This window comes from Pleurodeles waltl, chromosome 1_2 (genome assembly GCF_031143425.1).
Source record: "Pleurodeles waltl isolate 20211129_DDA chromosome 1_2, aPleWal1.hap1.20221129, whole genome shotgun sequence".
In the NCBI taxonomy this organism is placed as follows: domain Eukaryota; kingdom Metazoa; phylum Chordata; class Amphibia; order Caudata; family Salamandridae; genus Pleurodeles; species Pleurodeles waltl.
Window position 1 is genome coordinate 596770427 of NC_090437.1, and position 14550 is coordinate 596784976.

Genomic DNA, 14550 nt, shown 5'->3' on the forward strand with positions numbered 1-14550 from the left:
CCTGCCTTAGGGCTGTAAGGCCTGCTAGAGGGGTGTCTTACCTATACTGCATAGGCAGTGAGAGGCTGGCATGGCACCCTGAGGGGAGTGCCATGTCGACTTACTCGTTTTGTCCTCACTAGCACACACAAGCTGGCAAGCAGTGTGTCTGTGCTGAGTGAGAGGTCTCCAGGGTGGCATAAGACATGCTGCAGCCCTTAGAGACCTTCCTTGGCATCAGGGCCCTTGGTACTAGAAGTACCAGTTACAAGGGACTTATCTGGATGCCAGGGTCTGCCAATTGTGGATACAAAAGTACAGGTTAGGGAAAGAACACTGGTGCTGGGGCCTGGTTAGCAGGCCTCAGCACACTTTCAATTGTAAACATAGCATCAGCAAAGGCAAAAAGTCAGGGGGCAACCATGCCAAGGAGGCATTTCCTTACAGATGTCCTCTTGCCATGTCTGCTTTTTGCTTACAGAGAGGTGCCACAGAAGGGAGTAGGATTCTCACCCTTTGAACTTCTGTTTGGTCACCCTGTAAGGGGACCACTTGCTCTTGTTAAAGAAGGCTGGGAGAGACCCCTTCATGAGCCTAAACTAGACATAGTGGACTATGTACTTGGCCTTCGCTCTAGAATGGCAGAGTACATGGAAAAGGCAACCAAAAACCTTGAGGCCAGCCAACAGCTCCAGAAGTTTTGGTATGACCAAAAGGCTGCACTGGTTGAGTTCCAACCAGGGCAGAAAGTCTGGGTTCTGGAGCCTGTGGCTCCCAGGGCACTCCAGGACAAATGGAGTGGCCCTTACCCAGTGCTAGAAAGGAAGAGTCAGGTCACCTACCTGGTAGACCTGGGCACAAGCAGGAGCCCCAAGAGGGTGATCCATGTGAACCGCCTTAAGCTCTTCCATGACAGGGCTGATGTGAATCTGTTGATGGTAACAGATGAGGATCAGGAGGCAGAGAGTGAACCTCTCCCTGATCTTCTGTCATCAGACCCAAAAGATGGCTCAGTAGATGGAGTGATCTACTCAGACACCCTCTCTGGCCAACAGCAAGCTGATTGTAGGAGAGACCTACAACAGTTTCCTGAACTCTTCTCCTTAACCCCTGGTCAGACACACCTGTGTACCCATGATGTGGACACAGGAGACAGCATGCCTGTCAAGAACAAAACTTTAGACAGTCTGACCATGTTAAGGAAAGCATTAAGGTGGAAGTCCACAAGATGCTGGAATTGGGAGTAATTGAGCGCTCTGACAGCCCCTGGGCTAGCCCAGTGGTCTTAGTCCCCAAACCTCACACCAAAGATGGAAAGAAAGAGATGAGGTTTTGTGTGGACTACAGAGGGCTCAATTCTGTCACCAAGACAGATGCTCATCCAATTCCTAGAGCTGATGAGCTCATAGATAAATTAGGTGCTGCCAAATTCTTAAGTACCTTTGACTTGACAGCAGGGTACTGGCAAATAAAAATGGCACCTGGAGCAAAAGAGAAAACAGCATTCTCCACACCTGATGGGCATTATCAGTTTACTGTTATGCCCTTTGGTTTAAAGAATGCCCCTGCCACCTTCCAAAGGTTGGTGAATCAAGTCCTTGCTGGTTTGGAGTCCTTTAGCACAGCTTATCTTGATGATATTGCTGTCTTTAGCTCCACCTGGCAGGATCACCTGGTCCACCTGAAGAAGGTTTTGAAGGCTCTGCAATCTGCAGGCCTCTCTATCAAGGCATCCAAATGCCAGATAGGGCAGGGAACTGTGGTTTACTTGGGCCACCTTGTAGGTGGAGGCCAAGTTCAGCCACTCCAACCCAAGATCCAGACTATTCTGGACTGGGTAGCTCCAAAAACCCAGACTCAAGTCAGGGCATTCCTTGGCTTGACTGGGTATTACAGGAGGTTTGTGAAGGGATATGGATCCATTGTGACAGCCTTCACTGAACTCACCTCCAAGAAAATGCCCAAGAAAGTGAACTGGACTGTGGAATGCCAACTGGCCTTTGACACCCTGAAACAAGCAATGTGCTCAGCACCAGTTCTAAAAGCTCCAGATTATTCTAAGCAGTTCATTGTGCAGACAGATGCCTCTGAACATGGGATAGGGGCAGTTTTGTCCCAAACAAATTATGATGGCCTTGACCAGCCTGTGGCTTTCATTAGCAGGAGGTTACTCCCCAGGGAGCAGCGTTGGAGTGCCATTGAGAGGGAGGCCTTTGCTGTGGTTTGGTCCCTGAAGAAGCTGAGACCATACCTCTTTGGGACTCACTTCCTAGTTCAAACTGACCACAGACCTCTCAAATGGCTGATGCAAATGAAAGGTGAAAATCCTAAACTGTTGAGGTGGTCCATCTCCCTACAGGGAATGGACTTTATAGTGGAACACAGACCTGGGACTGCCCATGCCAATGCAGATGGCCTTTCCAGGTTCTTCCACTTAGAAAATGAAAACTCTCTTGGGAAAGGTTAGTCTCATCCTCTTTCGTTTGGGGGGGGGGGTTGTGTAAGGAAATGCCTCCTTGGCATGGTTGCCCCCTGACTTTTTGCCTTTGCTGATGCTATGTTTACAATTGAAAGTGTGCTGAGGCCTGCTAACCAGGCCCCAGTACCAGTGTTCTTTCCCTAACCTGTACTTTTGTATCCACAATTGGCAGACCTTGGCATCCAGATAAGTCCCTTGTAACTGGTACTTCTAGTACCAAGGGCCCTGATGCCAAGGAAGGTCTCTAAGGGCTGCAGCATGTCTTATGCCACCCTGGAGACCTCTCACTCAGCACAGACACACTGCTTGCCAGCTTGTGTGTGCTAGTGAGGTCAAAACGAGTAAGTCGACATGGCACTCCCCTCAGGGTGCCATGCCAGCCTCTCACTGCCTATGCAGTATAGGTAAGACACCCCTCTAGCAGGCCTTACAGCCCTAAGGCAGGGTGCACTATACCATAGGTGAGGGTACCAGTGCATGAGCACTGTAACCCTACAGTGTCTAAGCAAAACCTTAGACATTGTGAGTGCAGGGTAGCCATAAGAGTATATGGTCTGGGAGTCTGTTTTACACGAACTCCACAGCACCATAATGGCTACACTGAAAACTGGGAAGTTTGGTATCAAACTTCTCAGCACAATAAATGCACACTGATGCCAGTGTACATTTTATTGCAAAATACACCCCAGAGGGCACCTTAGAGGTGCCCCCTGAAACTTAACCGACTGTCTGTGTAGGCTGACTAGTTCCAGCAGCCTGCCACACTAGAGACATGTTGCTGGCCCCATGGGGAGAGTGCCTTTGTCACTCTGAGGCCAGTAACAAAGCCTGCACTGGGTGGAGATGCTAACACCTCCCCCAGGCAGGAGCTGTAACACCTGGCGGTGAGCCTCAAAGGCTCACCCCTTTGTCACAGCACCGCAGGACACTCCAGCTAGTGGAGTTGCCCGCCCCCTCCGGCCCCGGCCCCCACTTTTGGCGGCAAGGCCGGAGAAAATAATGAGAATAACAAGGAGGAGTCACTGGCCAGTCAGGACAGCCCCTAAGGTGTCCTGAGCTGAGGTGACTCTAACTTCTAGAAATCCTCCATCTTGCAGATGGAGGATTCCCCCAATAGGGTTAGGATTGTGACCCCCTCCCCTTGGGAGGAGGCACAACGAGGGTGTACCCACCCTCAGGGCTAGTAGCCATTGGCTACTAACCCCCCAGACCTAAACACTCCCTTAAATTTAGTATTTAAGGGCTACCCTGAACCCTAGAAAATTAGATTCCTGCAACAACAAGAAGAAGGACTGCCCAGCTGAAAACCCCTGCAGAGGAAGACCAGAAGACCACAACTGCCTTGGCTCCAGAAACTCACCGGCCTGTCTCCTGCCTTCCAAAGAACTCTGCTACAGCGACGCCTTCCAAAGGGACCAGCGACCTCTGAATCCTCTGAGGACTGCCCTGCTTCGACGACGACAAGAAACTCCAGAGGACAGCGGACCTGCTCCAAAAAGACTGCAACTTTGTTTCAAGAAGCAGCTTTAAAGAACCCTGCAACTCCCCGCAAGAAGCGTGAGACTTGCAACACTGCACCCGGCGACCCCGACTCGGCTGGTGGAGAATCAACACCTCAGGGAGGACCCCCGGACTACTCTACGACTGTGAGTACCAAAACCTGTCCCCCCTGAGCCCCCACATCGCCGCCTGCAGAGGGAATCCCGAGGCTTCCCCTGACCGCGACTCTCTGAAACCTAAGTCCCGACGCCTGGAAAAGACCCTGCACCCGCAGCCCCCAGGACCTGAAGGACCGGACTTTCACTGCAGAAGTGACCCCCAGGAGTCCCTCTCCCTTGCCCAAGTGGAGGTTTCCCCGAGGAAGCCCCCCCTTGCCTGCCTGCAGCGCTGAAGAGATCCCTTGATCTCTCATTGACTTACATTGCGAACCCGACGCTTGTTCTAACACTGCACCCGGCCGCCCCCACGCCGCTGAGGGTGAAATTTCTGTGTGGGCTTGTGTCCCCCCCGGTGCCCTACAAAACCCCCCTGGTCTGCCCTCCGAAGACGCGGGTACTTACCTGCAAGCAGACCGGAACCGGGGCACCCCCTTCTCTCCATTGAAGCCTATGCGTTTTGGGCACCACTTTGAACTCTGCACCTGACCGGCCCTGAGCGGCTGGTGTGGTAATTTTGGGGTTGCTCTGAACCCCCAACGGTGGGCTACCTTGGACCAAGAACTGAACCCTGTAAGTGTCTTACTTACCTGGTAAAACTAACAAAAACTTACCTCCCCCAGGAACTGTGAAAATTGCACTAAGTGTCCACTTTTAAAGTAGCTAGTTGTGAATAACTTGAAAAGTATACATGCAATTGAAATGATTCAAAGTTCCTAATGTACTTACCTGCAATACCTTTCAAACAAGATATTACATGTTAAATTTGAACCTGTGGTTCTTAAAATAAACTAAGAAAAGATATTTTTCTATAACAAAACCTATTGGCTGGATTTGTCTCTGAGTGTGTGTACCTCATTTATTGTCTATGTGTATGTACAACAAATGCTTAACACTACTCCTTGGATAAGCCTACTGCTCGACCACACTACCACAAGATAGAGCATTAGTATTATCTATTTTTACCACTATTTTACCTCTAAGGGGAACCCTTGGACTCTGTGCATACTATTCCTTACTTTGAAATAGCACATACAGAGCCAACTTCCTACAGTGGGTCACAAGATATAGGGGATACATTAGACGAGCAAGACCCGTGGGATGAGTATGAATCAGATCCCATTACACCAAATGATCCGGATCTTTACCCAGCCAGACCCTCACCTCCTGAGGATTCTTCATCATATCAATAAGTGATAGCAAGAGCAGCAGCATATCACAATGCATATATGTACACTGACCCCATAGAGGAGGACTTTTTATTTGACACCCTTGGTGCAACACATAAAGAAAGCCCAGTTCTTCCAATATTACCAGGAATGATTAGACATGTAGATGCAATATTTAAAGATCATGTTAGAGCAAGGATTATTACTCCTAGAGTTGATAAAAGGTATAAAGCTGCACCCACTGATCCTCTATATATAAAGACAAAAATTTCTCCAGACTCTATTTTGGTATCTATTGCAACGAAAAGCGCTAATAGCCAATCAATAGGAGACACACCACCTCCTGACAAAGTAAAAAATTAGATGCTGCAGGGAAAAGAGAACCAGCTCAAGCAGCTGATCATTGGCAAATTGCCAGTACTCAAGCTCTACTTGCTAGATATGACAGAGCTCACTGGGATGCTATGGAGTAACTGTTACAATAGCTACCAGAAGAACATCGTAAAAGGGGGTAGAGATTGTAAATGAGGGACAAATAATATCTAACAACTCCATTAGGTGTGTACTTGATGCTGTTGATAAAGCTGCACATAGTATTAATACAGGTGTCATCATAAGATGACATGCATGGCCTAGATGTTCAGGCCTCAAAAAAGAAGTACAACAGGCAGTTCTAAATATGCCCTTCGATAAGGAGCATTTATTTGGTCGACAAGTGGATACCACACTTGACAAATTAAAGAAGGACAATCAAACTGCCAGAGCAATGGGAGATTTGCAAGTCAGCACACAAAGAAGTAATTTTCGTCATACTGGGCTTAGTAGAGGATTCAGGTCATCATTCCAGAAACCAACCACAAGTCAAACTAAACCCACCTCTCAATACACCAGAGGTTATTTAAGATGATCATATAGAGGAAACCATAACAAAGGAAGAGGAAAACCATCTCCCTTTAAAGGTTCTTTGTTGGTCTCTAAACAGTGACTGAAATGCAACACTAAACCGCATCACTCATGTAGGGGGAAGGTTACAACTCTTTTACCCCCAATGGACTCAAATCACCACGGATCAATGGGTACTTCAAATTATCCAAAATGGTTATTGTCTGGAGCTCATTTCCACTCCACCAAATATACTGCCTTGTACACACAAACTCACAACATCATCTAACCCTTCTCAAAGAAGAAGTAAATTCCCTTCTTGTAATAGGGGCTATAGAACCAGTACCATTACAATACTAAGGGACAGGAGTTTACTCCCTGTATTTTCTATTTTCCAAAGAAGATGGGGATCTCAGACCAATATTAGATCTCAGACCCTTAAACCACTACATTCTATCAGAACATGTTCACATGGTCACTCTTCAGGATGTTATTCCCTCGTTACAAATAGGAGACTTCATGACAGCCCTAGATCTAAAGGACGCTTACTTTCACATTCCCATTCATCCTGCACACCGAAAATACCCCAGATTTGTTGTAGCAGGACAACATTACCAATTCAAATATTACCTTTCGGAGTCACAACTGCTCCCAGAGTATTCACAAAATGCCATGCAGTGGTGGCAGCACATCTCAGAAGAAAACAAATTCATGTTTTCCCCTATCTAGATTATTGGCTCATCAAAGCCAATTCATTCCATCAGTGTCAAAAAGATATTCAAACTACAATACACCTCCTACATTCTGTAGGATTCACTATAAACTACCTCATGTCCCACCTTCAACCTTTGCAAACACAACCGTACCTAGGAGATATCCTAAATAAACAATTAGGAATAGCATTTCCCAACCAATACAGGATCCAAGCTTTCCAACATTAATTGCAACATGTAACAGAACCAAACATACACAGTAAGAACTGTGATGAAACTGTTAGGTATGATGGCATCTTATAGTGCCTCATGCCAGACTTCAAATGCATCCTCTTCAACAGTGTTTCTCTCTCGTCAGTGGTCTCAGGCACAGGGTCAAATGGAAGATCCAGTGTTGTTGGACCGCCAGACTGATCTCTTTCTACAATGGTGGAATACCACAAACCTCTTAAAAGGGCGGCCCATTCTAGACCCTGTGCCTCAGATTACTCTCATAACAGGGGAGCTCATTTCCTCAACCTAGCAGTTGAGGGAATCTAGGACAACACTCACCGGTATCTTTTCAATTACCTCGAGTTTCAAGCAATATTCTTGGCAATGAAAGCATTCCTGCCACAATTGCAACACAACAGTGTTGTTACGTACAGGCAATATGACTGCCATGTTCTATCTTCAGAAACGGGGGGGGACACAGTCTCAACAACTGTCCCAGCTAGCACAATTTCTGTGGAAATGGGCAATTCGTCACCATATTCACATAGTGGCACAATATCACCCGAGCACAGACAACCAGTCAGCAGGCCTGCTAAGCAGGACGCATCAATAAACACATGAGTGGGAACTCCACCCACAAGTCCTTCAACAGTTCTTTACAAAATGGGGACACCTCAAAAAGATCTGTTCGCAACAAAACAAAAAATGCCAAAACTTCGCCTCCAGGTACCACACCCTCAGTCCAAAGGCAATGCTCTATGGATGAGGTGGTCAGGGATATTTGCTTACGCGTTTTCCCCCTCTACCTTTCTTACTGTTCCTAGTGCGAAAGATAAAACAATCTTCCCTCAACTGATCTTAGTGGCCCCTACATGGACACTTCCACCAGGGTACACAACACTTTTGAAACTCTGTTTTTCCTCATCAAAAACTTCTGAACAGATCTTCTGACACTAAAACTGGGACAGATGTCATACAAATCACTCAACCTAGCGATATGGCTCCTGAAGTCATAGAATTTGGACATTAACATTTACCGCAAGAATGTATGGATATCCTAAAACAAGCATGCAAACCTACCACTAGACAGTGCTATGCAGCAAATTGGAAATGTTTTGTTTTTCTCAAACAAAAAACATTGACCCACTTCAACTAACAGTACAGGACATTGTACAGTATTTATTAAATTTACAAAAGGCAAATTTAGCCTACACATCTATTTGTTTACATTATCTGATTGATGATATTGATGGCTATCTGCAAAATAGACAACATAATTCCCTGTTTAGAATTCGTAATCAAAGCATTTAAGGAAGAACTAAAAAGAATAATTCTGCCAGGGATTCCTCCAAGTGCATCTTGGAACTTAAACATTGTATTCAGAAGACTCATGGCTCCACCATTTGAGCCACTACACTCCTGCTCATTACAATACCTTTCATGGAAAGGAGCTTTCTTAATTGCTATCACATCTCTCAGGCGTGTTAGTGAACTCTAGATACTAACTTTAGAAGAACCCTTCTTTCAGGTTCATAAAGAAAATATTGTATTAAGAACAAATCCAAAAGTCATTTCTCGGTTTTAAATAAATCAAACAATAGAATTGCCAGTTTTCAGCCTAAAACCAGAATCAGTAGCAGAAAGAGTTCTACATACTCTAGATGTCAAAAGAGCTCTTATGTACTACATAGCCAGAATAAAATATTTTAGGAAAACAAAACGTTTTGTGGCATTCTCATTACCACAGAAGGGAGACCCAGTATCTAAAACTATAGCAAGCTGGATAGTCAAATGCATTCAAACTTGCTATACTAAAGCTACAAGACAAATCCCCGTACCACCAAAAGCACATTCCCACTAGGAAAAAGGGTGCATCTATGGCTTTTCTAGGTAACATACCAATGGCAGACATTTGTAAAGCAGTAACACGGTCTACACCACACACCATTACTAAACATTATTGTGTAGACGTCTTTGCCAGACACCAAGCAAATGTTGGGCAAGCTTTACTTAAAACACTTTTTCAAGCAATTGCAACCCCTACACACTATCCACCGCTTTATGGAGGGACTGCTTTACAGTCTGAGCACAGCATGTGTATCTACAGCTACACATGCCATCGAACGGAAAATGTTACCAGTAGACATCCGTTCGTGGCATGTAGTACTGTAGATTCACATGCACCCTCCATCCTCCCCAGAAGTGTGTACAGATTGAAATTTCATTTTTATATATATAATATATTTCAAACAGTCGTGTGTGTACATATATAAATACATTGCGTGGACATCTTTTATATACTACTATACTATTTTCACTACTTAACTCTAACAAACAATCTTACAAAGGACTCAATGCCCACGCGCAGTATCACTGAGAGGAGTCACTCGATCCTGAAACTCGAAAACTTTCTTGGAATAAAAACAAGTTGTACTACTCCAAACCCAACACTAGATGGCGAGCTTATGCACAGCTGTGAATCTACAGCACTATGGGGGTTATTCTAACTTTGGAGGAGTGTTAATCCGTCCCAAAAGTGACGGTAAAGTGACGGATATACCACCAGCCGTATTACGAGTTCCATAGGATATAATGGACTCGTAATACGGCTGGTAGTAAATCCGTCACTTTTCCGTCACTTTTGGGACGGATTAACACCTCCTCCAAAGTTAGAATAACCCCCTATATGCCGCGAATAGATCGCTACTGATAAGTAACATTTTCCTTTTTATCTCTTTGTTGATTATTATTTCTGGGAGGGGAATGTATGTAAATGTGTAAACTTCAGGATTAAACAGTTCCCTAAATAAAAATGGCAAATCTTTTGTGATCTTTACAAAATGCCTGCTTATTTATTGTTGCTGTTCTGTTTCTTTCAAGCCGCCAAAATGATGTACTATTTGGACACTTCCACTCAGAAAAGAGCAATGGAACAGGCTACAGCTCTTGATGAGCCTCTCATGAACAGAAGCCTTCAGGTAAATGTCTTCTATATTTAGAAAGGCATCTGGATTTGCAGACATTTGAGTGGTATTTCTAACACATTCCCCCAGATTCCTTATCTAGAGTGGTCTTCAGGCACAAGACTGCACAGTTTTGTAGCAGTTCTTCTCTCTTCCTAAACTGAGTGGAGGAAGATTTCAAAATGCTATTGTGTTGCTGCCAGAAGTGATGCAGTGAATACATAAGGTTGTAACAGTGATGGTGACATCAGTTGAGTTTGTATATGTTGAAAGATTCTGTCAACCTGAGCTTAACCAACCTCTACACATGCTTCTCCTCACTTGGAGCAAACCTTGCATATGTCTGGTTGAATACTTTTTAAAATTAATACAACCAACAAATTCACTGAGTTTTCAATTGTATCCTCATTATATGAGGAAAATGTGTCTTGAAATGTATCCTCATTAGAATGTGTTTTGAATTTTATCCTCATATGAGGAGAATGTCTGCATCTGAAAGCTGTGACATATGTATCCGTGTCTTAGCAGCAAATGGGGCTCTGTAACTTGGGATCATGATGCAACTGAAGGCAAATTAGGAATAAAGAAAGAAAACATGTTTGAGGCATTTGTGGCTGTAGCTAAACATGCTTTGCTTACTCCTGCCATCTGGTGTTGGGTCCGGATGTGTGAAAGTTATTTTACTTCAAAGAATTCTTTCAAGTCACATGGTAGAGTGACGATGACTCCTGGTGGTAATGATCATGGGCATCGGCTCCATTGTTAGATTGTTTTCTTTATGCTATCTGGTTCAGACATGTGCCCCAGATCAATGCTGTTGCAGTGCTCTTTTCAGTCCACACAGCATCCTCCTCTATTGTCTTTGATAAAAGTTCCTATTTTCTCTTGTGCATTGACGAATGTGGATTTTGATGAAGTCTGGTTTGTCTCGACTGCAGCCACTACGGGGCCTTGCCCTTTGGGGCCTACTCTGATCTCCATCACTTTCCCAAATTTCTTGCTGGTAATGGTACAACGCTCTTCTGCTATTGTCCTCAATGCCACACAAAGTACCCTCAGACCAACTTACATCAGGTCTGCAACCTCTTGCCGGAACACAGCAAGGCCAGAAAACAACCATTAGTTAGTGTGCACAATATGAGCAATGAGACAATCCCGTTGACTTTTTGACCCTCGTAATAATTCAAAAGGGTCTCATCAGGACCAACATACTGCCTGACATTTCACCTACCAAGGCAAAGAATATATGTAGAGGGGGGTTGTGTAGGAAAGTGCCCTCTTTCTTGACATGGTTACCCCCATTTTCTGCCTGTTGTCAGTATGTTTGATTGTCTCTACTGGGATCCTGCTAACCAGGACCCCAGTAGTTATGATCTCTCCTGTAAATTCATGCTAACTTTATATTTTTCTTCCCACAATTGGCATGCTTGTCTCCCCAAGTAAGTCCCTAGTATATGGTACCTAGGTACCCAGGGCAGTGGGTTACCAGGAGATCCATATGGGATGCAGCAGTTATTCTGCCACCCATAGGTAACCCATGCAAAGGGCTCTGCATGCCCGCCATTGCAGTCTGTGTAAAACGGGTGCATGCACCTGTTTTCAATACAGGTCACTGCACCAGGTCACTAAGTCACCCCTATGGTAGGCTGTAGGAAAATGCCACTGTTGGCATGGTTACCTCTAAACCTTTTGCCTTTTGTTGATGCTAGTTATGATTGAAAGTGTGCTGGGACCCTGCTAACCAGGCCACAGCACCAGTGTTCTTTCCCTAAACTGTACCTTTGTCTCCACAATTGGCACAGCCCTGGTGTAAGGAAATGCCTCATTGGCATTGTTACCCCCTGACTTTTTGCCTTTGCTGATGCTATGTTTTGAATTGAAAGTGTGCTGAGGCCTGCTAACCAGGCCCCAGCACCAGTGTTCTTTCCCTAACCTGTACTTTTGATTCCACAATTGGCACACCCTGGCCTCCAGATAAGTCCCTTGTAAGTGGTACCCCTGGTACCAAGGGCCCTGATGCCAAGGAAGGTCTCTAAGGGCTGCAGCATGTATTATGCCACCCTGGAGACCCCTCACTCAGCACAGACACCCTGCTTGCCAGCTTGTGTGTGCTGGTGAGAACAAAACGAGTAAGTCGACATGGCACTCCCCTCAGGGTGCCATGCCAGCCTCTCACTGCTTATGCAGGTATAGATAAGTCACCCCTCTAGTAGGCCTTACAGCCCTAAGGCAGGGTGCACTATACCATAGGTGAGGGCACCAGTGCATGAGCATCAGCAAAGGCAAAAAGTCAGGGGGTAACCATGCCAAGGAGGCATTTCCTTACACTCAGTGAGACAGTTAGTCACTACACAGGTAACACATTCAGGCACACTTATGAGCACTGGGGCCCTGGTGACCAGGGTCCCAGTGACACATACAACTAAAACAACATATATACAGTGAAAAATGGGGGTAACATGCCAGGCAAGATGGTACTTTCCTACACTCACAGCTTGTGTGTGCTGGTGGGGAGAAAAAGACTGTCGACATGCCATTCCCCTCAGAGTGCCATGCCCACAACCCACTGCCTGTGGCATAGGTGAGTCACCCCTCTAGCAGGCCTTACAGCCCTAAGGCAGGGTGCACTATATACCACAGGTGAGGGCATAGCTGTATGAGCATTATGCCCCTACAGTGTCTAAGCCAATTCTTAGCCATAGCCAAGTAGCCATAAAGTGTATATGGTCTGGGAGTTTGTCAAACACGGACACCACAGTTCCATAATGGCTACACTGAATAGTGGGAAATTTGGTATCAAACGTCTCAGCACAATAAATCCACACTGATGCCAGTGTGGGATGTATTGAGAAGTGCACACAGAGGGCATCTTAAAGATGCCTCCTGCATACCAGCCCAACTCCTAGTGTTGGGCTGACCAGTTTCTGCCAGCCTGCCAAATCCAGACAGGTTTCTGGCAACATGGGTTGAGTGCCTTTGTGCACTCTGTGGCCAGGAACAAAGCCTGTACTGGGTGGATGTGCCTCACACCTCCCCCTGCAGGAACTGTAACACCTGACTGTGAGCCTCAAAGGATCAAGCCTGGTGTTACAGCACCCAGGGCACTACAGCTAGTGGAGATGCCCGACCCCAGACACAGCCCTCATTTTTGATGAGAAAACCAAGGAGGAGTCACCCTCCAGCCAGGACAGCCCCTAAGGTGTCCTGAGCTGAGGTGACCCCTTCCTTAGAAAATCCTCCATCTTGCTTTGGAGGATTTAGCCCAATAGGATTGGGGCTATGCCCCCCTCCCCAAACGGAGGAGGCACAAGGAGGGTGTAGCCACCCTCAGGGACAGTAGCCATGGGCTACTGCCCCCCAGCCCTAAACACCCCCCTAAATTGAGTATTTAGGGTCAACCCTGAACCCAGGAAACCAGATTCCTGACGACCTGAAACAAGAAGGATTGCTGACCTGAAAACCCCGCAGGGATGACTGAGAAGACAACTGACTTGGTCCCAGCCCTACCGGCCTGTCTCCAGACTCCAAGAACCTGCAACAGCGACGTATCCAGCGGGACCATCGACCTCTGCCGACTCGGAGGACTGCCCTTCACCCAAAGGACCAAGAAACTCCAGAGGACAGCTGCTCTGTTCAACCAACAATGAAACAACTAACTTTAAAGGGACTCCAGCCTCACTCCAGTCCTCAATACTCTGCACCCAACGCCCCCGACTTGTGTCCAGAGAAACCACCACTACAGAGAGGACCCCCAGGGGACTCCAACGTGGACACCCTGAGACTACCTCCCTGCACCCCCACATTGACGCCTGCAGACAGAATCCATAGGCTCCCACTGACCGCGACTGCCTCGTAACAAAGAACCTGACGCCTTGAAGAAGCACTGCACCTGCAGCCCGAGAGAAATCAATTGCCGGAGTGACCAGAAGGCGGCCCTCATCCTTGCCCAGTCGGTGGCTGGCCCGAGAAGCCCCCGTGCTCTGCCTGCCTCGCCAGAGTGATCCATGTGTCTCTCCATTGATTTCAATCTAAAACCCAACACCTACTTTGCACACTGCACCCGCGCCCACCCCTGTGCCGCTGAGGTTGTATTTTGTGTGTCTGTTTGTGATCCCCCAGTGCTCTACAAAAACCCCCTGGTCTGCTCCCCGAGGACGCAGGTACTTACCTGCTAGCATTCTGGTACCGGAGCACCCCTAGTCTCCATAGACACCAATGCTATTTGGGCCCTACTTTGACCTCTGCACCTGACCGGCCGAGTGTTGCTGGGTGTTTGGGGTTAACTTGAACCCCCAACGGTGGGCTTCCTATGCCGCGGAGACTGAACTTGTAAGTGCTTTACTTACCTGAGAAACTAACTTGTACTTAACTCCCCCAGGAACTTTTAAAATAGCTTATTGCCATGTTTGCCAAAACTGTGTACATTACTGTAGGAAGTTGGCTCTGTATGCACTATTTCAAAGTAAGGTTTAATATGCACAGAGTCCAAGGGGTTCC

At 46.5% G+C, this 14550-nt stretch overlaps 1 protein-coding gene across 1 annotated transcript in view; it reads left to right on the forward strand.

Moving 5' to 3' along the window:
• Positions 1-14550, forward strand: part of NAA15 (N-alpha-acetyltransferase 15, NatA auxiliary subunit) — a 761793-nt gene that overhangs the window by 713605 nt on the left and 33638 nt on the right. The window contains exon 19 of the mRNA XM_069242270.1: positions 9971-10068. Coding sequence (XP_069098371.1) covers positions 9971-10068 — 98 coding nt within the window. The remainder of the gene's footprint in view (positions 1-9970; positions 10069-14550) is intronic.